General features: G+C 37.4%; 1 protein-coding gene across 2 annotated transcripts in view; it reads left to right on the top strand.

Moving 5' to 3' along the window:
* DISC1 (DISC1 scaffold protein) overlaps positions 1-23,846 on the top strand; it is a 190,458-nt gene that overhangs the window by 8,554 nt on the left and 158,058 nt on the right. For both annotated transcript variants that reach the window (XR_014174632.1, XM_081944275.1), the window contains exons 2-4: positions 5,694-6,592; positions 7,763-7,832; positions 23,358-23,505. Coding sequence is in view for 1 of the 2 variants with exons in the window: in XM_081944275.1 (XP_081800401.1) it covers positions 5,888-6,592; positions 7,763-7,832; positions 23,358-23,505 (923 nt within the window). In the remaining variant the exon portion in view is untranslated. The remainder of the gene's footprint in view (positions 1-5,693; positions 6,593-7,762; positions 7,833-23,357; positions 23,506-23,846) is intronic.

Raw genomic sequence — 23,846 nt, forward strand, 5'->3', positions numbered from 1 at the left:
GACATTCTGGAATGGTTTTCTGTGCTGCAAAACATTCTAAAATTATTTTCTTTTGATAAAAAGAAGGAGTAGGTGTTGATGTTAACACCCTAGGAGAACCAAAGTTTTGGATATGATGTAGGATTTGGATTTTAATTAAACTGAACCACCAAATGTAGGAATATTTGACATATTGTCCTTGGTGAATGTGCTTGTGCTTGTTGCTGTGCTTGTCTTTTTCTCATTATCTGCAATCATATTGAGTTGCTAAGAGAAAATTACTTTCTATTTTGGTAAACTGAATTGTGGTTCCAAATGGACTGTATGTCAGATACTTAATTTGCAATATATTCCCTGGTGAAATTAATAATTCAGATGGTTGAACTGAAGCCTGCTTCTTAAATTGATTATTGTCAGTGAGTTAACATGCTGCCCATTATCTGACTGGTAAACCTTCTACTAAAGTTCTTACCAGGGATTTTGACCACTGTGTGACCACAGTGTATCTGTATGTGTATTGGGTGTGCATTTGTATATATGTGTAGGGTATTTGGAACGTTTTGTCACTTATCAGATAGAGCGAGATAAGTGCAGATTCTTAAATGACCCATCATAATGGAGCGCCATACAAGCAATCATGTTCCGCCCGGCAGAATTTTCTTTATTAGTCCATTTTAAGCTCTGTCAATACAATTTGTTCAGGGGTAGAGATACTTGAGAGATTTTGAATCTGAATATCAAAACTCTCTGAAATAAGATACTCCAATGGGTTTTGTGAAAAACAGGAGCTATGAATAAAATAGGAAGATGAACTCTTAAATTATTTTATATCAAGATAGACTTGGGAGTCAAAGCAGGACACCACAAAGGCTGGAGTATAACTATCTGCCAGTAAAATCAAAGCCAAAAGCCATTCAAGGTTCTTCTTTCATTAACCAGAATTTAGAAACATCTAATTTGTCAGGGAAATTATCTGGGGTTTCTGTATAAGGAATTGGGGATTCCCAGTGCAGTTTTTGATTTGCCCCAAGTAATCTTAAAGCATCAGTGTTCCAACCATATTTAAATAACCCATGAAAAAAAATCCAAACCATTGATATGAACATCTGCAGTTTACTATGTTTGCTACCATTAAGCTGGGTTGAGTCTGGCAAAAGTTTGATAAATGCTTTTTTTGATTTACCATGCCATTCCAGTAATCTTTTTGATCCTATCTTACCTTTGCCAAGCATAATCATTTTTTCTAATCCATCACCTGTTTCAACTATCATATGCCCAAAGGGTGTTTCTACTTGTGGATCATTGCCACAAGGGATCAGTCAGCCTTTATTTGATCTATGGTAGATTTATTGATATTCTCACAATTTATCATAGTCTTAGCTTAATAATGAGAGGCATGGCTTAATTCGAGGCATCTGATTTTCTATCAGTATTTCTCATGGTCCAGATTTCACAAAAATCCTTTGGCACACTGGAAAGACCATTTCATTAACCATTCTGATTTTTCTTATAGTTGAAATGTATTTAACCTTCATAGTTTGCCTAAATTTGTCACAACAATTTTTCTAGTGGAACTTTTGTCCTGTTTCTATGGCACATTTTGTCTTTATTCTTCAATTAAAGAAAGGTACCTGCCACCTTTGCTTTTTCACTATCAGCTATAAATTCAAAGCAAGAAATGTGATATTATCATTGTTTTCTTAGTGTTTAACATGAACACAGATGTTTCACTTAGCATTTTTATTTTAACAACTGCATCTGCATAACTCAAATCATTCCTGATTTCAGTCTCCAATGTTAATTAAGAACTATATTCTTTTCCTGTTCCTTGCCATACCTATAACGTACTAGCTATATACTTGCACATGAAGTAGTTGTGAGAAATTTTATTTCCTTCTCAGCTCTGAACTACTCTTTTCTATGGATTTAATTCTTATAGTGGATTTTTGATCATTATAAAGACTCCTCAGAAAAATAATTACTTGTTTTGGCATGTGAAGTAGCTTTAACATGTTTCACAATTTGGCATGATGTACAATCAAACTGTAGGGTTGTGACATTCCTGATAAGTGTTGTCATTAGATTTATGGGGGAGACATAATTGAGTGGTGCTTATGTATGAAAATGAGGGTCATTGCAGTACTCACTCCTACGTTGCTTGGGCAAGACGAATCTGGCCTTCTACGCAAAGTCTACAGAAAGCTGAATTGTTGTCAGAACTTGTTCCCGCTGTCTTGATTGTCCAAGGAAAAGTGCACAGCAAATTCTAACTAGGCTTCAGCTTTGAAGTCTCATGGCAGAAACATCCACAACTGCAGCTGAGACTTGTGCATGTTATTGATGAGCAAACACCAACCTGTTCCTATAAATTATTAGGAAGATGAGGAAGAGATATTATATCTTGTGCTCTGAAAAGGGTAGTGTGGGACATGGCAGATTGCAAAATCTTGCATTCTATTCTGAGAACTAGAACACTATTTAGAAAAACTCCACTTAATGTATGTTGTAATATGTGAAGCTGGTATAATTTGAAAATGTGTTTCAAATTTCCAGTTGTTCACAGATGTAAATGAAATTGTTTCTTTCTTGTGATAAATGGGTCTGGCGGAGCCCTGTATCCATTTGCCATGTCTCTGATGCTACTCCTTTTTAAAAATTATTATGAATCTTTTATCTCCATATATTTGGAAGAACATGAGGATTCTAGCATTAAAAATGTAGACTACACAAGAATGAAAATGGCCCATTCTTTTTAATTGGGCTCAGATAACAGTTACTTCAAACATAAACATTTAATTCATAGTTCACCTTTCCTACATGGTGCTCAATGTAACTTATATATCCTTCCCAAGTGTTTATCCATCTAAGTACGAATCAGTCTAATTCTGTCACATCAGGTGTCTTCAGATTGTGGACTGCATTCCTGCTGTTGCACAAACAATAGGATTGGGCGAATCAATCAACACAGAACAGCCAACAACTCTGTGCTTGTTTCCAAAGATGTCAATGTTTAATATTGTGCTTAAATTCCATGGAAACAGGGGAACAAACTGGGAAGAATTGATTAGAGGATGAATGTATTTCAATGTTATATGCCAGTTCCTGGTGTAGATGCTGTTTCTTACTAAAGTCTTGAGTTCTGTTAAGTATTTAGAGGTCAGCACAATAAAATAAGCCTACGATTAAAACCCAAACATTCAATTGGCTTGCTTACACTAAAGCTAATTACAGCAGATGGTATCTTCTGGGAATAGGAAACTTACAGGAGGAGCTTTCCTCTAGTTACAGTAGCGTGAATAACATGAAGCCACTTACCAGCTGGTGTTTCTCCTGCTTCCAATATATCCAGTATCATTTTTTCTGAATCTGCATGTTGCTATTATAGCAGCCATTAAGACATGGTTCAAGGGAACCTAAATTAAAGGAACAAGAATTTTTTCAAGCTAGAATAAAGGAAGGCATGCTTATATTTTACAGACCTGAAAATACTGCTGCAATTGTTTAATTTCTTTTTGATGAGTGTGATCTTCAAAGACAAGACCAAACTTGTGTAACACCGGTCTTTGGAACAGCATCTGTGTATTGACTCATAGCAAGCCTGCATTTGAATTTATCGAACGCACAAATTTATCCATTCATTTGCTGACTTCATTCTATAGGCTTGATTCTGAAGCTCTCTTAATGGGAATTTTAGTTCAATTGACTGGTGTTTATATTTGAGAATAGATAGTATCCAGCAGGCTATCTCTTAATGAAGTCAAGCGGCAGGAGATGTATCTATAGCACCAAGTGCTATTGAAAATCAGGAAAGGCTGATTTGAGGATTTATGCAAAGTGGAGAAAAAGATACTTGGGGAAAAAATTAGATACGTGTCATTATTTTCTCCTTTTCTATCACAGTCGCAATAGGACAGTGGAGATGACTCCGCTTTGTCAGATGTTCACTTTTTGCTTCTTAGAGTCATTTTACCTGAGTTACATGACAAGTTACATGATTGTCCAAATGATAGGAACTGTAGAAGTTCTTGCAGGTGGTGGAATGGCCTGGTCATTCTGTAATTGGGGTGACTAAGAAGGATGAATTGAGATGATGAGAGAATCAGAGATGGTTGGATGTTTATGCCTACAATTGGTATATCTAAAATCAAAGGCATTTGGGGCTACCTGGAACTCAACTGGATAAAAGCGTAAGGCTGTTTAAAAGATCTTTACCAGATTAAATCATCTTTGGAAACCCTTGGAGAGACGTGCATTTATAACACATGTTGAGATTCCATGATAAGGCAGATTTGTGTTTGTACATTCAGAAGGTTTGGAAAATCCCTAAAACAAAGAGACACACAAAGTTTTTGGTAGAAATAGATTTATCTGGTCTTTGTAGATAATTGGGGCAGGACTTCAAATTTGCCTTTACAATCAAAGAAGGAAACTTGAATCATCTCCGTTTGTTGTAATGGTCAAACCTCCGGGGATTACAGTCTACTTCTAAAGTTTATATCAGGCATGTTAGTGTATGTGTGGATTATTACACTACAATTCATTAATACAACATAGCTTACTATAATGCAATACTTCAAAATGTATTTCAGTAGTAAGGAATGCTTATGTGTATGAGCCAAAATCTTTTTATCTTACATCTCACTGATGCTATTACCACACTTTACATATAGCAAAAGGGATCATGTCAATAATTCTTTGATTTACTATCCAAAAACGTCAGACAAAGCATTAGAGGGGGCTTCCTATCAATCTTTTAAAAACCATTATTTCAAAACTTTAGTTTGCGCAATGGTTTCTCTTATAGGTAGCACACGGTCAAGATAAAATTGTCATTCATACCAGTTAAAATTAGTTTCATTGGTTCTTTGTCTAAATTGCCTAAATTCTATTTGCTGTGTATGACAAAAAGCAGCAAAATGTATGTGTACATCTGCTATGTTTGATAATGATACAAATTAATTATGGACAGAAATCTGAACAATTAAAAATTATGGGAAAAACATGGCACAATCCATTAGAACAAGGCTTTTCCAGGCTGAAACATAGTGGAACTATGGCCTTTAAGTGATATGCTGGGGATCAAATCTCCAAAATAGTGGGTAACATCTGAACAAGTGCTACCTTTTACTCGGCTTTAAATACAACTCAAAATAAAAATAAATTATTATCATCAAGCCCTGTTTTTAAGTAATCTCTTTCCATCACATTAAACATTACATTTTATTAATTAGTAATTTTGAATTGCTATCACCTCGGGAGCCCTGCTTTTTACAGAATAGACTCTAGAAAGAGTGCAGAGAAGAGCAACAAAGATGATTAGGGGACTGGAGACTAAAACATATGAAGAACGGTTGCAGGAACTGGGTATGTCTAGTTTAATGAAAAGAAGGCCCAGGGAAGACATGATAGCAGTGTTCCAATATCTCAGGGGCTGCCACAAAGAAGAGGGAGTCAAACTATTTTCCAAGGCACCTGAGGGTAGAACAAGAAGCAATGGGTGGAAACTAATCAAGGAGAGAAGCAACTTAGAACTGAGGAGAAACTTTCTGACAGTTAGAACAATTAATCAGTGGAACAGCATTATTGTATTGAATATGAGAAGATATAAATCTGTGCAGTGTTGTATGGTTTTTTTTTTTCCAAATTAGGTTCCAAAATGCTCTCTTATGTGGAAAAATACATTTGTGATCATTTTCCAACTTTGTTTATTTTAGAGATTCAAGATTTTTAATTACCTGTGGATTCTTAAGAGAAGATGGAAAAGGAACCAGGGTCCTACAAGACATAGAATTTTACCCTCCCGTCTGCCAGTGAATCAAACTGTCTGAGAAACACAGATAGCACACAATCAAGATTTTAAGTCCTGTTCTTTGCTGTTTAGACCTCCTACTGTCACAAATACAACAGAATGTCCCAGACCCATGCAACTATCTTGTCAGATTCTCCTGAGATTAACAACCATAAAGGATATGTCTCATCTGCACGAAGCTTACCTACATGGTCGGGCAAGTTGCTAGATGCAATGGAGAAGACTTCTGAGGGTGTTAGTTCACAAAAGAAAGAAAGATTATATGCTCAGCATCAGGAGAAAGGGATCAACACCCAGGAACCTGAAAACAAAGAAACTTCCAATGGTCCTTCCAGTCTTCAGGATTCCTTTCACTCACATTTTAGTTTCATCCAGCTCTCACTCAATTTAGCCTCTGAAGCTGCTGCAAGTGAATCCGGAAGTAAGGAATCTAAAGAAATTGTGCAACTAGGTGGAACAGAGAAAACAGAAAATATTAATTTTCATCTATCTGGAGAAGTCCAAAGAATTTCACGAACGGAAGTGTGGGCTTCACGTAACTCCTTGTGCGATGAAGTTGGTACCTGTCCCTCAGAAGCTGCAGAAGATGACATTTTGCAGGACTGTGGGAGGCTCTCACCTTTCCACGCAAATAATGCATTATCTTCTTCCACGGATTCTTTAGAGGCAACATCTGCTGATTCTTCGGTGACTTCAGGCTATGAGAGTTGTGGCGTTGCTAGTGACCACAGTTGGGATTTTCTGATGAAGGAGTATGAACCAGTAGTACAGGAATGTTTGTTGGGCAATCGTCGTTTAGTAAAGGTTTGTATTCTTTGTGCACATTTTGTATGATAGAATTTTAAGTACGTATATACATTCAATACAAAGCAATGCAATAACTGTTGTAATGCTTATTTTGGAGACGTTTCTACTGAGAATTTGAGAAGATGCCTATGAAGTTATTCTTGGATGGTTGTAATTAGTAAGCAAAATAAGTTTCAGAAATACAATAATAATATATATAACATATTATAAGCAACAGAGTGGTCAATTCCTGGAAAGCAGTACCTGACTGTGGTTTCTTCCCCAAACCCCCACAACTTTAACCTTAGCTGTCTACTGTTGACCTCACCCCATTCCTAAGAGGTCTGTAAGGGGCGTGCATAAGCGCACCAAAGTGCCTACCGTCCCTATCCTAATGTCCCCTTTTATTCGTATCCATTTCACATATTCATAATCATGTTTATACTTATATCTGTTATCTTATACATGCTTGACAAATAATAAAATAAAATAAAATAAAGTACAGAATTGCATTATTGGAAGGGACCTTGTATGTGTTCTGCTCAAGCAGGAGTCCATATACCATTCTGGAAAAATGGCTGTCCAATCTCCTCTTAAAATCTCTAATAATGGAGCACCCAAAAATTCATGAATGCCTCGTCTTCCAAATATCTTGAACCCTTTTACTCTCTTTCTGCCATAAGATTACAATATTTTCTGCCCTTCAATCTCATTTTAGTTTTTTCCCACTCTCCTTGCTACATATTTTTCTCCATTGCTCTCACCTACCCAATTTTTCAGAATACTATCACTGCTGCTGCTGAGCCTTACCCTAACCCTTACCTAAATGGAATTAATTAATTTTTAACTTAAGATTTCCTGGTTGAAGCCTGCAAATCTCAAGATGGGTAAAATAAACAATCTGCCATGTGTTTGATTTTTTCCAATTTGGGAATCATGGGAAACTCATTTGATTTGCACATCTTCATATATCCTGTCATTATATCATGATATCTACTCTGGTTGTTCTTGAATTATATGCATCATGATTGTACAATGTGGGGTGACAGGAGTGTCTTCAGAAAGGGGCGGGCCAAGTGGCATGAAATCAAACCTTTTGGGTTGTTGTGATCATATATACAATGCTTAGGTCACAATTTTTCAAAGCATCATAGAAGAATATTGCTCACGATCTTTTAATTGACACAGATAAAATCCTTGATGAGAAAACTTCAGAAGCTTCAGGAGAAAGCAGTAGCTGAGGACAACTATGAGAAAGGTATGTTTTTGACAACCAGTTGCTGCTCTAAGTTGTGGAGGGGCAAAACCCAGAATTCACCTTATGGCTCAAGCTGGCTCACAATAATTTTTTTTATTTTCCCAACAGTTACACAAAGTAGGTTTAAGAAGAAAATGGCTTGTCAATTCCAGTGTCATCTCAATCAAGTTGTCTGTGCCTCAGTTGTAAAATCTTTATCATGTGAAAAAACATTTTTTAATGATATCATAGTTATTCCATTTTACATATGCATATCTGTAGTGGACTCAAGTGGCGTAGTGGCCTAGAGGTGGCGACCTCGCCTCACAATCAGGAGGTTGTGAGTTCAATCCAAGGTAGAGGCTGATATTTCTCTTTCTGGGCACACTGAGAATATTTCTGCTGGGGAAAAAACCTCCGCATTGGTGACAGGAAGGGCATCCGGCCAATAAACACTCAGCTCCATTCAATTGCCCAGACTCCACCCACAAGGGATTATGGGTCGTTAAAAGAGGATGATGATGATAATGATATCTGTAGTGGACTCAATTAAACCTTGTTGTGGAATTAAGAGCTAGTAAGAGGCAGTGTAGATGGGAGGTCTTTTACTTGACCATGATTTCTATGGTCCAAATTACTCTCTTCCATCAGTGATGTGCAGTCAGGGGAGGCAGGGGAGGCACAGCCTCACCACTGTCATCATGAAAAGAAAAAAAAAGTGTAAAAGGAAAAAGGCGAGAGCTGAGGTCAGGCTGAGCTAGTTGCTGCCTCACTGTGGCTGACTCTGCTTAACTGTTTAAAAAAGCCTCTAAAAAAGCGCCCTCTACTATGAGGCAGGAGAACTGCATGCCTCATCTAGTCTGACTTTAGGCGTTTTATAATCACTCGAGCAGAATTAAGCAAGAGTTAAAAGCCTAAAAATTCCTGACGTAGGTGAGGCATGCAGTTCTCCTGCCTCATAGTAGAGGGCACTCATTTGGGCGGGGCTTCTTCAGAAGACCCGAGGCAAGAGCAGAGTTGAAATCCTCTCTGAAACAGTTGGAAAAGGTACATGTGGGTCAGAGGGAGGGGGAGGAATTCAAACTTCATCCTCCTAGTGCAGGGCTTTGGGCAAAGGCTGGAGGGAAGAACTCTGGCTCGCTTGTCCTCTCCCTGGGGTGTAGTTTGATTGCAGGCAGAGCCACGTTGCCTTTTCAAACCTGTAATCAGTGAAGCTGGGCTGGATCCTTCCAGGGCTGGGGAAAAGTGTGTGTGCTCCAGTATGGCTCTTTGACTGGCTTCCTACCTCCTCCTGTGGTCTCCTCACTGGTGCTCTTCCCTCCAATCCAACTGTGTGTGTGTGTGTGTGTGTGTGTGTGTTTGAGAGAGGGAGGGAGAGAGGGAGGAAGGAGGGGAAGGAAGGAGAAAAAGAAAAAGAAAGAAGGAGCAAAGGAGAAAAACAAATGTGGTCGCTTTAAATCGGAACTGAGCATGCCTGGCTGTGGAATTCTGGGAGTTGAAGTCCACAAGTCTAAAAATTTTTGAAACCCACCACTGTGTCAGTGCCTCACCAGCCATAAATCTCACCGCACGTCACTGCTCTTCCTATATGCCCTTTCTGTATTTTAAAAAGTGTGTCTAGGTTCTGGGTGTGCTAATCACAATATCTCAGCTGAAGGTACTATCTAAAAGGAACATCTGCACTTTAAAGTGGGACAATCTGGCAGTGGATAGGACACAAGGAAAGGTCTGTTCGTGCCCTCAAAGAATAGTTTCTGTGCTGTTCTAGTAATGGAATAATCTGGCAGAGTGAATAAGCTGTAAGTCTCATTCAAACCTCTTTAGGTTACTGGTATCAGAACCATGGTCTGTGTACTTACAAATCTGTAAAGGGATAATTTGAATAACTTTGATTCTGATTACTTTCCAAAAATACTTATCATCTACATCAGGGCTGTCAAACTCGTAGCCCGTTAGCCGGATGCGTCACGCGCTGGCCACAGCCACACCCAGTTTAGCGAAGGGGAAAAAAGTTGTGCTACGTCATATGGTGCCGCCATGACACCACGAGTTTGACACCCCTAATCTATCTAGATAAATGAATGGGAAACTAAAGAAGGTAGATTTCTTCTCTTTAGTTATTCCTGTCTATAGATCTAAATCCATGCCTATTTGTGCAACTAGGAGAATGTTGTGCTTGCATGATCCTTGGAAGGATGTTGAGTTTGCCTATTTTTCAGTGGCAGCCATTTGCATTAAGAAATCTCTGTTTGTAGTGTAAATTCATTTTAAAAAGTGGTTCTATCTAATACAAGTATCTATTTGGAGCAGAATTATGTTTAATTTTCACAATTACCTTTGACACTTCATTTTTTCCTGCATCTCCAAGTCTGACAAATGTGTCTGTATTCTGACACTAAATTTTTATGCATTGTTTTATTGGTAGTTACCAATAAGTGATTAGTTTCTCCCAATCTTTTAACTCTTTAATCTACTTCTTTTTCTTCCATTCTCCTAATGGATATTTGGGTACTCTGTATTAGATGAGCAGAATTCTCAAAACATTTTATGAAATATACAGTTTGTTTTCAAGAGTAAGTGCTTTTTTTTTTACAGAACAGAACTAAGAATTAAAATGTTATATTCTTTTCTATATTGTTTGAACTTTCTTAATTTTTTTGTTAAATGTTTAACAAGTTTGTTTAAAATAGCAAAGTCACACTTAGAGGAAAAACTGTAAATAAATGTATGAATGAACAGCAATTCACCATATAAAATACAAAGCTAACTTATTCACTATATAAAATCAGTAAATAACCTTGCTGCATTTAGAAAATCTGTCAGATTTTTTAAACAAAATGAGCAGAAGCAAGCACTTACACAGCTATTTTCCTTCCTTTGGTAAACATTCATTCCTTTATCAGATTAAATGCTGCTTAATAGTTTTCTACCAGCATTTTCACTTCTTAATAGTTTTCCATTTGTTCTTTATCTTAGGAACATTCTATGAATAAGTTCACCTATTTGTTCTGATTTCACAATTTATGTAAAATTTGCAATTTATTCTTATTTTTTTCACATCAAAAACAACTACCTTCATCTTTGATAATATCCATGCTCTTTATTTTATCACTGCTTCTATATAATATTTTTTGCAAATCATTCACATTCGTAGCTAATAACATTCTGTATACAAAATATGCGCACCTTGTCTCTAGTCAATGTGCCTCAACATCACCAGAAGCATTTCTTATAAATTTAGTTAATGTATTTCCCCGAAAACACAATATGTCCTGAAACTAAGGCCATGCCACATATTTCAGGTGGGCAAAAATATAAGCCCCCCCTGAAAATAAGCCCCCTGCACAACCCCCCTCCAGCCAGGCAGAGTGCCGCTCACCAACCTAGCAGTATCCCGAAGGCACAAAGCCGCGGGGAACGGGGGGGGGGACAAAGGCAGTCACGTTGCTTTTGGGATACTGCTAGATCAGTGAACGGCATTGTGCCCAGTTGGTGAGGAGGTTTGCCGGGCGACTGCTCTGCTCCCTGATCGTGAGCCTCCCATCCTCACGATGCCCTGGCCCAGCTCTCCCTGCAGAGCCAGGGCACCTCCGCTGCTGCCACCCGCCACCGCCACTGCTATCCCAGCATGGCTTTTTCTGCAGAAGTAGGAGTCTTCCGGCAGTGGCTGCTCTGGGCGTATACTCTATGGTTGTATGCTCTGCCAGCAGCCGGACCACAATTTCTCTCTCTTTCCTCTGCCTTCGTTTCCCTCCCCCATTCTCTCATTTTTTGGAGTCTCACAAAGACTCATTTCTAGCAACTTTTACCGATGTAGAGGAGGGTTGCAGGTTGGGGAGAGAATGTGAGGAGAGCGTCCTAGCACTACCGGAAACTGACAGCTTTGCTGCGTTCCTTGCCCTTTCTTCCAGAGAAGCCCCTTGTAAAAAAAACCTTGCAAGTTGAACTCATGAGGTTTTTTTTTACAAGAGGCTTTCCTGGACGAAAGGGCAAGGAATGCAGGAGAGCTGTCAGTCTCCAGTAGCGCTAGGACATATGTCTCGCTTCTCCCCTCCAACCTGCCACCCCTTGCTAAAGGAACATCAAGGAAGGGAAGCAGGCAGGCAGCTGTCAACATTTGGGATGGGGTGGGCGGTGTTCTTTTTGCATGGGAGGGAATGGGGTGCGTGGAGTCTTGCTGGCCTGCCACCTTCCACCCCACCCCAACGGTAACGGCTGCCTGCCTGGTTCCCTTCCCTAACGTCCCTTTAGCGAGGGCTAGCAAAGGGGGGAGAAGCAAGATGCGTGTCCTAGCGCTACCAGAGACTGACAGCTCCACTGCGTTCCTTGCCCTTTCGTCCAGGGAAGCCCCTTGTTAAAAAAACCTCATGAGTTCAGCTTGCGAGGTTTTTTTACAAGGGGCTTCCCTGGACGAAAGGGCAAGGAACACAGCGGGGCTGGACAGGTAAGAGGCTCTCTTCTCCCCCCACCTGCCACCCCTTGCTAAAGGGACGGCAGGGAAGGGAACCAAGCAGGCTGCCTTTACCATTGGGGCAAGGGGGGCGGTGTTGGGCATGAGGCACGTCTCTTACCTTTCCAGGTCCATTGCAGTCCTCGCCATTGTGTCCAGGGAAGGCCCTGGTTAAAAAAAAAAACCTCGCAAGTTCAAGAAATTTGATAGAACTCGCAAGAAGGGTTTCTTTTTTTACCAGCGGCTTCCCTGGACACAATGGCGAGGAACGTGATGGAGCTGAAAAGGTAAAAGGCGCGCCTAACTTCTTGCCTGCCCCAGAAAATAATAAGCCTTCCCCCTATAATAAGGCCAGGACCATATTTCATGGGTCAAAAAAGAAAATAAGACCCTGTCTTATTTTGGGGGAAACATGGTATAAATACATCAAGCAATGAAGGGAACATCACTTATTTATATGTTAAGTGTTGAACACCGACAACTGCCACAGCCATACCATTTTTCAACATTTTAATAGTTTTTATTACTCCCTTTTTTTCCCCTTCTTCCTGAGCACTAACTTTAGCAGCATTTATTCCTATTCCACACTTTAATATTACTTCCTACATTACTTCCTACAAAATTTTAAAATACATCTTTCCCTAGCCTCCCATTTTGGTTCCATACCAAATAATCCCCTTTTCTTCTTAGAACGTAGTTACTTGCACCACCATTTTTGTAGTAACAGATCATGTATAGAATACATAAAAAGGATCTTTCATGGGTTTGTTAAAAAGCCTGGTTAGAGGTCTCTTCGCTTCGAGGCAATCTAAGTCAAGCCAATTCTCTGTGTGAAAAATCTGATCTCTGGTCTTTAGGGCTATGGCTGCTATGACAGCAGGCTAAAGGAGCTGGCTTGCGTTAGATGATGGCTTGAAATTGGCTCCCGAGAGCAGGTGACAACTGAGCTGGATCAGATTTTAAAATGTTAGAAATCATTTCTCCCAGTTGGGGTGCCCATTTCATTGGATAGGGCAAAGGTCATTTTCCTCCAAAACAATAGGGGACAAATCAAGAAATATAGTACATTAGGAACTTGAATAAATAAAACTGCTGGAAAGCATTCACCACCAGCTATACTATACTTATATACTTTATACTAGCTACAGAAATATTCTGAATGAAAGGTTTTTGCTTTTTTTTTTTTTCCAAAATTGTTATATACCGTAATCAATTAGGGAGGGATCAATAAGAAAATTCTGCTGGATAATCAGCAAGCATAGAACCATTTAGAAAGTTTAATTTCAGATTATTAAGGGTTTGAAGAAAACACAAACATTTCCAAAAAAATCCTTACAATTTCATCATTGTTATTTTTATCTCTGTTCACTTTGCTGGTGCTCTTTGATTAGCCTTTTTACCCATGTCCATTACATTTTGTTTTACTTCCATGAAAATCTGCTCTGTATTTTCTCTATTTTAAGCTTAATATATGCTTTCTTTGACATACGGTACTTTTGGACATATTTTCTATCGATGCACATAATGCAGTATTTTATTTTCATCCTCAACTTTGGCAGCAACACACACCCACACCCACACCCACACCCCACCCACACCTCATATATTGCATATCCTCTTTTAATTTACAATTTCATTCTTTTCATCCTCCCCTTTAGTACCTTTTGTGACACTCTGTAAAATAATTCCAAGCAACAATTTCTTCCTCCACTCCCCCTCCTCCTCCTCCTCTTCTCCCCCTCCCCCTCCCAAGATCCATTTATTCAGCACTCCTGTATACGTCTTTTCTTTCATTATAAAATTGAAACAAACCATTCCTTTCTATGCATTGCCTTTTCATTTACACGAATTGATTATGAATAGGCTGAGGCTTAACTCATATATGCAAAACAAATGGGTCTTTTTCTGAGCATATACTCTCCAGATAGTCAGCATACTTACAGTACTCCTAAGATTTCTAAATAACCTAAAAACATACCTTCTACATTCATTTGTTCCACCCTCCTATTCTTGTCACCCAAAGAATAATTTTCTCACTGAATTGTATTCATTCTGAACATTGCATTTTCTTCCCAAATTCATCACTGGTTTTCCATTATCCTGGTTCACAGGTGTATAACCTGCAACTATTATCACCCTATAGATTTCTACTTTCCTTTGCTCTAACAATAATCTAGTTGGTACAGATTCTTACTGTTTGGCCTATGTTTCAACCTTTTTATGATACTTTTATTTTCTAGCACATTCATATACATATTCTATGAGATCAGACTACTTCCCTTCAGTTCTGTTATATTCTTCCTCTTTTTCTTAGTTTCATAAACATAAAACATAACCATTTCCTTTCCTTTTGGTAATTCATGCTTCTTAGCACTCAATCCTTTTCTCGTCCAAGTTGTAATTCTCCACCTGCCTCAATTTTCATCAGATATCCATAATCTTTTTGGTTGGTTGAGGCTTTCATACCTTGTTTGAGGAAGATTTAAAAAAAAGGTTATCAATCTTAGAGGTTATAATCCCTGCCAATGGAAAAGACCATTTTGGAACACTTCAGAGAATGCCACAAAAACAATCAGGGCCCCTTTTTACCCCAAACAAAATCAAGGTATTCTGTGCAAACTAAGATTTAAGATTTCTACCATACGTACTACATTGCCACCTAAGATATTGTTGCCCACATATTGCAACAATATACTGATACACACTTTGGATAATGGTATGCTATCATTGGATAATTTAATTTCTTAGGAAATCTATTTTATCCTGAACTTCCTAAGAGTGTTTATTGTCAGCTCCGAGGCCTGAAGCTGCCATTCAGGGGAGAAGACTGGGCCAGCTGCCAAGACTCACCGTCCCACCTACACAAATTTTAGAAATTCATGCCAACAATTCATGATCAATTGGTTGGATGGTTGGGTGGTTTCGCTCTGGGTCACAAGGTGATGGGTGTGCGCAGGCGCGGGGTGCGGCTTATCTTAATTACCAATGTAGCTATAAAAGGTGGTGGGAAGCACATGGTGGCAGCTCTGACAATTTATTCATTGCCTTCTTGCTTTGTTGGTCAGTTTGTGCCGAAGGAAGAATACAAACTGCATTTCAAACCGTTTCTGTGTTTGGCTGGTTTCATTATCCCTTTGGAACCTGACATTTATATTACTTAGAGATTGAATTAACCTACCTTCATGAATATTTATGACAGTTAAAAGAAGGTATATAATTAGCGCATCCAAAATATTTTAATGAATAGATTGCCTGATTAGACATTGCTAATACTTTATTTGATTATATTAAAGCCATTCAAAATCTTCTCAAATCATGAAATGAGTGGCATATAAATTTAATAATGTGTGTGTGTGTGCTTGCGCGCTTATGCACATGTTCATTTGTATGCATATATCTTCTTTTTTCAGTCAACACATGGCTTAATTGAAATGAATTTCACATTATCATGCTGAACGGTACCCATGAACTCAACAAAAATTGGTGTAACAGTTTCAATCTTTTCCCTGAGCTTTGCTTCTTTGGAATATAGTTGATTTTTTTTTCATATGCATGTATTTTCTTGCTCTAGTATATGGAATTCATAGCATATGGAGAAATTGATTTTCCTGCTCCTTCAATTTTTAATACAATACATTTCATACATTTTCTTGGCAAGTAAAATTCTATTGGAAAGTAGTAACAACATTTTGCCTTGCTTAGCTTAGAGGATTTTTTTTCCTGTTGTCCAAGGATGTTGGAATGTTGTCATGGTTCATTATTCATGACAGAATTTGACAGCTCCAAGGTTAAAGTCACCACTTAGATTTTTTTAAAGCAGAAATTTCTGTGGAAGGTGCCTGGAAAAGGTAGCTTGCATTTTTATATCAACTCATGAAAGCTTATGCTTTTAGAGGGCATGCACATTTGACGTTTTCTTTTCATTTGGATTCTGAAATAAATGGAACTTAAAGAGCTATTATTTAAGTCTGGGATATTTGTTAAATTTTACAGCAGAAATAATCATAGTTAAAAAGCATTGATTACAGTTGCAAGAAAGCATGGCTTTGTATTTACTTCATGAAGTGGGAATTATACGAAACAATGTATGCTTGCAGAAATCTGAGCCAAATTTTCAGGGTTTTGCATAGCACTATTATTTATAGTTTCTTGACTCTTCCTTCCCCCACTTTCTTTTTTCAAATAAAACTAATTGAACAACGCTTATTTGTAGCCTAGATAGTTCTAACTGGAAAATTCTTTGTGATGATCAAAAAAATTTTTTAACAGTCAAATGAAATTATGAAATGCTTCAGCAATACTCTAATGATAGGAATTTTTGTGCCATAAGGGACAAAAGTACAATCTTTAAATTGTAGAGAGAGAAAGAGGGAAAGAGAATGTGGATGAATGAACAACAATATCAGCCTTGCAAAAGTCTAGTGGTTAATGTCTGGCAATATGTAAAAACAAAAGGGTTATAATTTATATGCTGCACTGCTGCTTGGTTTTGAGGTAAGAACAAATGGCAGGTCTGCTTGTCAGGAAGAAGCTATATATAGAAAAAAATTAGGAAAAAAAAGAAATGTTAATATATATTGCTAGTCTATGTATGATATGCCATATGCTAAACAAATAAATAAGGAGAGGTCAGAAGCCTGATAGTTGGTTCAGGTACTGTGATGAACCACAATTTCTTAACTAAATTTGATCAGTGCCACATATTGCCCTAATTCGTGAATTACAGCTTGCAAACCACAGAGATTGGGTTCAAAAATCATTTAAAGCAAAACCAAATGTATTATATTGTGGTTTAGCATTATATGCAAAACTAGCAGTAGTCAAAGAGCAAGTGGTCTTCTACATTTGCTGCTGTTGCTTCTGTAGGCTATTATTTGTTGTACAAGATCTCTAAAAATGAAGGATAACTCCAGCAACACATTCATTTCTTGAATCCCTCTATAGTAATGATAGTCCTCTGAGGTAACCCACATAACTGATTGCAGCACTTATTATCTGATTTAAGGAGCGGTTAGCAATAATGCTTAGACTTCTATACCACTTCACAGTACTTTAGCCTTTCAAAGCTCAGCATATCGCCCCCAACAATCTGGGTCCTCATTTTACCAACCTTGGAAGGCTGGAAGGCTGACTCAACCTTGAGCCAGTGAGGATCAAACCCCTGGCAGTCAGCAGAATTAGCCCACAATACTGCCTTTTAACCACTGCGCCACTATAGCTCAGTAGGTTTGGCTATATGTTACAATGCCTTGGCTTATCCACCTCTTAATGGATCTTTCTCCAGTTATTTCAGGACCACATTTTTGTCTTCCAAAAACTTGGGAAATTAAAAAAAAACCCTCCTAGTATGTTATAGGAAGTAAACATTGTCTTGGTTGTGTAAATTATTTACACCATTGGTTTATTTCACCTGCTGCTAAATATTTTTTCTCTGTATTCTTTATATATATAGCTCATAACGTAGTGATTTTGAGGGAAACAGAGTCTCCAGTTACAAGTGTCTACAGCAGTGTTTCTCAAACTTGGTGACTTTAAGTCCTGTGGACTTCAACTCCCAGAATTCCCCAGCCAGCTATGCTGGCTGGGGGATTCTGGGAGTTGAAGTCCACAGGACTTAAAGTCACCAAGTTTGAGAAACACTGGTCTACAGTATATTTCTGAATATATGAACTTTGGGCATAATTTCCAATTTCTATATATAAACTAACGGGTGTCTAAATAATGGATACATTTTGAAAATGTATTTGAGGGTTTTCTATTTATGCTGATGTTCTAAAGTTCTATTGGAAGAAAAACTGATGGTTCAGGTCCATTAATCACATTTCTGATCATATCACTCAGTAGCTGAATGCAGTGGGTGGGATGCAGTTTTGAGAAGGAAGATTCCAGAAACACTGTCATATTGTACTCTTCAGAGGATATAAATGGGTGAAAAAAGGAAAGACATCCCTGACTTTACAATCCTAAAAATAAAAATGAAGCATTGATTGTGTTTTTTGACTCTCCTGCAGATGTCCCTGGTTGCCTTTGAGATCATACAGAAGCTAATCCAGGTAGCAATAGAATACTAAAATGATTTATTTTAGTTGTTTTTCGGATCATACTACTGCAGAAATGTAATTGCTGTGCCTTACAAAGTTGGCTATTGTCCCCTGCAAATTGCTAGGATTCTTTTACCAGTTTTACTACTTTTGATATTTATACTTTATAATTTAGAGATGTCAGCTCACAGCTTGAAAGAATTTAGATTGAAATTCCCACTGCTAAGCTTCATGCAGGCTATCGTATAAATAAGCTAGCTTGATTGCTAGCATTGTTTTTTCCTGAAATGTTAACCACTGAAATCTTACTTCTGGTTCAGCCTGGATACAGAACGATCCGTAATATGATGTGGAGTTTACAGTCTTTCGATCTTCTTCTGGCTTAAATGCATATTCTTATTCAAGTGATGTATAGCTCAGGGTTGAACTGATAATGTTACCTGGCCAAGTAATGAAACATCTGCAAGCAAACAACCAGTCTTAGAAAGCAGCAAGGATTTCTTTTATCCCAATCTAATCTTAGGCTATGATGATGCAATTGTATGAATCGAAAAATATCTGCATCCCGATGGCGTATTTTATTTTAAAGAAATAAAGAATTCTGTACAAATAACCTTAACAATGAGTATGAATTTATTAAAACTCACTGTAATGAATAAAATGGTATAATTAAAAAAAGGAAGATTTTTTTCTTTTAAAAAAACAAACTTCACACAGAACTCTGTAAAGTTTGTTTTTAAAAAAGAAAAAAATGTGTGGAAATAGCTATTGGTATCTTCCTAACTTTTAATAGGTTCTGGACACCTGAACTACTTGAATCCACTTAAAATTTGGTGTGCTCAGCACCATAAAATCTTAAACTAGAATACCTAATTATTAAACATTATCAGAATGTTTAACTTTGAAAATGTTTCCTCCAGGGACATTTTCTTTATTGGAAAAGGTGTTTTATTTAATCATGTCCACAGAGAAATTTTGATTATGGCTCCAGCATAAAGAATAATGATATTATTTCAGAGGTATTGAGAAATTTTGCAAATGCAATTATAAGAGAACTCATAAAATCAGCAAATTTCTCAGCAAAATGCCATCCTTTCACCTTGATAAATCAGAGGGGAAAATGGTTTTAATTTGGTTGGTGCTGGAGCTGCACGTGTGATACTTAGCTGTCTAATCATAGCTCTTTCAGAGGATAGAAAATGCATCAGATCCTTACATCAGTTTCCATTTAACAGCAAACTGTAAATAGTATTCTTTGAAGATGTAAGAAAACCTCCTATAATGATATATGTCGATGACACAGTATTGCTTTTGTATGTTGATGACTTATGGGAAATATCCCTGTTTATTGATATATGCAATCTCTTGTCTGTTTGATTAAACCATAGGAAAACAAGGATATGGATGGGCAGATATAGTAGTGCAGAGTGGTAATTTTATATATGGGATTTATGGGATCATGGATATTAACCTCAATTATGAAGCATAACATTACAATTTGTTTTCTCTCCAACATTTTTTAAAGCTCAGAATTACTTCTACGTATTAGTAAGATCATACATCAAATGAAAAAGATTTTCCGTCTCTTAAAACAAGAAGCATTTGAAATGTGTAGTTTTCTTCACTGAATTCAGTTCAATCTCTATCTTGAATAGGAGAATTATACATATTTTTATTTGGAAATAAACACTAATCTTTGGTAGGGTAATTTAAAAATAATAAAAACATGTTCATTGCCCTTATCATCACATGGTTTTAAATATAAAATAAATATTTAATTTCATTATAAAGTAATAATTTTATATTAATATAATATTGCTAATATAAAATATTAAATATAAAAGAAAGGAAAATAAACCATGGTATTTTAAAAAATATGGAAAAGAAATCTGGATTGGAATGTTGATTGGTTCTGAAAAAAAATTAGATGAAGCAAAAAATGGTGCATAATTTCCTAGCCCTATAAACTTTTGTTTTTGTTAGCAACAGTTATTGGGCGGAACAACCCTTAGCAAGGGAGGAGGATGGCATTGTGGAAGGGACTCTTTCCCCCCCCCATTTGACCTTTACATAATGTGTCATCTTGTCCTGGAGCACAAAAAGAAGGCACATTTGACAGGTACGATGGAGCAATAATCTGACAGATGCTTCGAAGGATGCTTTCTTTTTTTTTTTTTTTTTTTTGAAATGGCAGTCTTTTCATGTATTGGTCATGATAAGATGGTTGATGGCACAGAGGTGACACTGGATACATCAGTTGAAAACATTTTATTTTAGTTAGTAACTTAACTCTGTTTTTAAACTGAAGCTCAGTAACTGGTTGCCAGTATAACTGACGGTATCTGTTTTGTTCAGGATGCTAGTGGAGGTGAGTCAGTGGTGGGATTCATCCAGTTTGCACCACTTCGGGAGAACAGGTTGTTAACCTTCTGAGCATTTTGGTCAACTGGTTGTTGGAAGAAATCATTAGGGCAGAGAACCGGTTGTTAAATTATTTGACTCCCACCACCGAGATGAGTCACATCCACAGTCCATTTTTCTGAATCTATGGTAAACGGATATTGCTTTATGGGCCAGTACAAGCAGGGGTGGGGTAGGCTGCTAGGGTTCACCCGGGAGAACCTGTAGCTAATGTTGTGGCTGGTTCAGAAAACCTTCAAATCCCACTGGCCCTGCCCACCCCCCTCTTCCCACCTCGCCCCACCCCTCCCAGGATTCCTCTTTTTACCTTTTATGTGGCTTTTTTTTCTGAATTATTGATTGGTTTTTCCAGGCTAAGACTTCAACACCATTTGTTTTCTGGAGGAAATATTGTTGATGGGGGAGAGTGTTCATAATAAAATGTGTAGGTCCCTCCAACCACACTTTTGCTCTGGAAAATGAAAATTTCTTATGAGTTTTCTATAGTTATCTTTCTGAAAACTGTTGTATTCTTTTAATGTTTTCTCTAGTCTAACAGATCAGACTTACAAAAATTGCAGTGACGACTAGATAGCAGTAAAGATAATAGAAAACACTTTGCTACCAACTAGTGTTCATCAAATTTCTGTAACTGAATCTGTTAATTCTAATTATTTTCAATTTCTTGGAGATATTTCTTGTCGCTAATGAAAATGTTCGCAAGCCTATGATTTTCTGTTTGGATAAACCTTATTTCATATTATATTTTCATTTCTCCTTAGCACCTGGGCAGATGTTCCTTCTAAAATTTAATAATAACAGTAGATCTGAGTGTATTTGCACAGCTGAGAGATAAGCATATATTAAACAGAATGAAAAACAATAATTGTGCTTGTAAGTGATGAAAGCATTGAGGACTTTTTTTGTCACTCAGACAAAACAAGTATTGAATTTTACTTTGAAGAGCACATATTTAAATGTTCTCTATAAAATTATAATACTTCTATAAAAGAAGAAAATGTCACTTTCTAAATTGTAAGTTATTAATGAAAATATATGTCTTTTTTAATTCGATGAGGAAGTAATAATTGTTTTCAGGTTTGCCCTTTGTTCAGGCTCTTAAAGGTCCTCAAAAGTAAGTTCAGTGTAAGTGATAATCTAAATTATAAGAATTTTAGAGAAGACTTTAAAAATAACCTGCTTAGAGTATGTGATGAGATTAGTGATGAAAACAGTTCAAATGAGTTTTGGTAGCTGCTGAATGCAGTTACAGAATTAATTGAACTTTTGAAACTTTACAGTAGTAAATAGAATAGATTTTTTAAATCTATTCTAGATTGAGCCTTCCTCAATCTATTATGGTCTCTATATATTGAGCCTATATTCCCAAGCCAGAATGACCATCATGGGGCTTCTAGTCCCACCCTTCTTAAAAGCACCAAATTAGGAGAATGTTGGCCTGCTGATGCAAAATTCTGAAAATAACAAGACCACAGATCACAATTGCTGGTTGTTGTTTGGGGAAATCTTGGACAATGGAAGGGCAGAAAATGAAAAGTCTTAACATTCTATTTCTCATCTTACACTCTGCAAAAAAAGAAGTATGATGCAGAGTCTTTGCTGGACTTGTGGTTCTATCTTTCCTCTATGCCTGGCCCAGGTGTGGGTTTCTGCTGGCGTTACTGTTGGTTCAGTGCGCATGTGTGCGCAGTTGCCTGTAAATAGGTCTGTGCATGCCCAGAATATTAAAAATGTCAAAAAAATATGCCGCGGCGACCAGGGAACTGGTTCGAGGCATGGCGAGCCTGCCGCCCTACTAGTTTGGCCACCCAGTCGCAATTTCCACTACTGGTTCACCTGAACCAGTGCAAACCGGTAGCAACCCACCTCTGGCCTGGCCTGAAGGTTGTGTTGTGTTCAGGTTTTAGAGACTTGAAGTGTGATGTCCAAAAGCAGCCTTCCTCTCCCTCCCGCTGGACTGTTCTGGACACCTTAGGAAGAATCTGTCCCCTTTCCTATGGCTGTTGTGTAATTTTCATCATAATACATTTGACCTAAGAATTTTGCACTGAAAAACTGTCACGAGTGAAGTGATTATGAAGGTATGATTAGGTTGATCAGATGTCTGTGTAGGCAAAGGAGGACCTAGACAATTGGAAAAAAAGATAAGTAGGGAGAAAGAGGACTGTTTAAGTTGATATCCATGGCAAAATTTATGGCAAAAATACTAAAAATGTACTTTAGGCCTACATATATATGGAATTACTGGTTTTCAACGGTAATATTTTTTTCAACAAATCTTTATTTTCAAGAACATATGCTAGTAATAATATTGAATCAATGATGATGTGCTTTTCAAATTTCACCATAGAAAGATATGATGAGTCATGTGATACTATAGTTGAAAGGATTAGACTGAAGCTGATTGCTTGAATCAGAAAATTAAATAACATTAAGTCTAGACTGTCAGGTCTGTCAACAGATATTTTTCAGCTCTGTTTTTAAAAGTGACACCCATTTAAAAAAATAAAATCAGTTAAAATATTGTACGAATAAATATTTTCTGCATATCTAATATCACTTTGTTATTTGATTTCAGACAAATTGTAACATACTATATAGCATTTGATAATGCTATTCTCCTTGTTTTCCTAGCTGATAAATTTAGAAGAAGACTTGAGGAGCTGCATAAAGAGAAAAGTTTGCTGAATTTTCAACTTCCTTCACAGCATCCTTCCGTTAGCAGCTTCTTGGACAAATTCAGAGTCTACGTTCAAATGACATTGTATGAGGGAGTTCATAAGTAAGTGTGCAAGAACCTGATGCCTTTTCACACAATTATGTTGGAGTTTATGAACTTAGGATTTTAAGTCTGTCTATGGTTGAAAATAGTGGGACACTATATAGGTTTGTGTGTGCTGATCTGCACTTAAATGCAAATACATTCAGGGTTAGTATTAATACCACTTTATAATGTCTTGGTAAGGCCACACTTGGAATACTGCATCCAGTTTTGGTTGCCACTAGGTAAAAAAGGGGTTGAGACTCTAGAAAGAGTGCAGAGAAGAGCAACAAAGTTGATTTGGGGACTGGAGGATAAAACATATGAAGAACGGTTTCAGGAACTGGGTATGTCTGGTTTAA

The sequence above is a fragment of the Natrix helvetica genome (genome assembly GCF_964273705.1).
Source record: "Natrix helvetica genome assembly, chromosome: 2".
In the NCBI taxonomy this organism is placed as follows: domain Eukaryota; kingdom Metazoa; phylum Chordata; class Lepidosauria; order Squamata; family Natricidae; genus Natrix; species Natrix helvetica.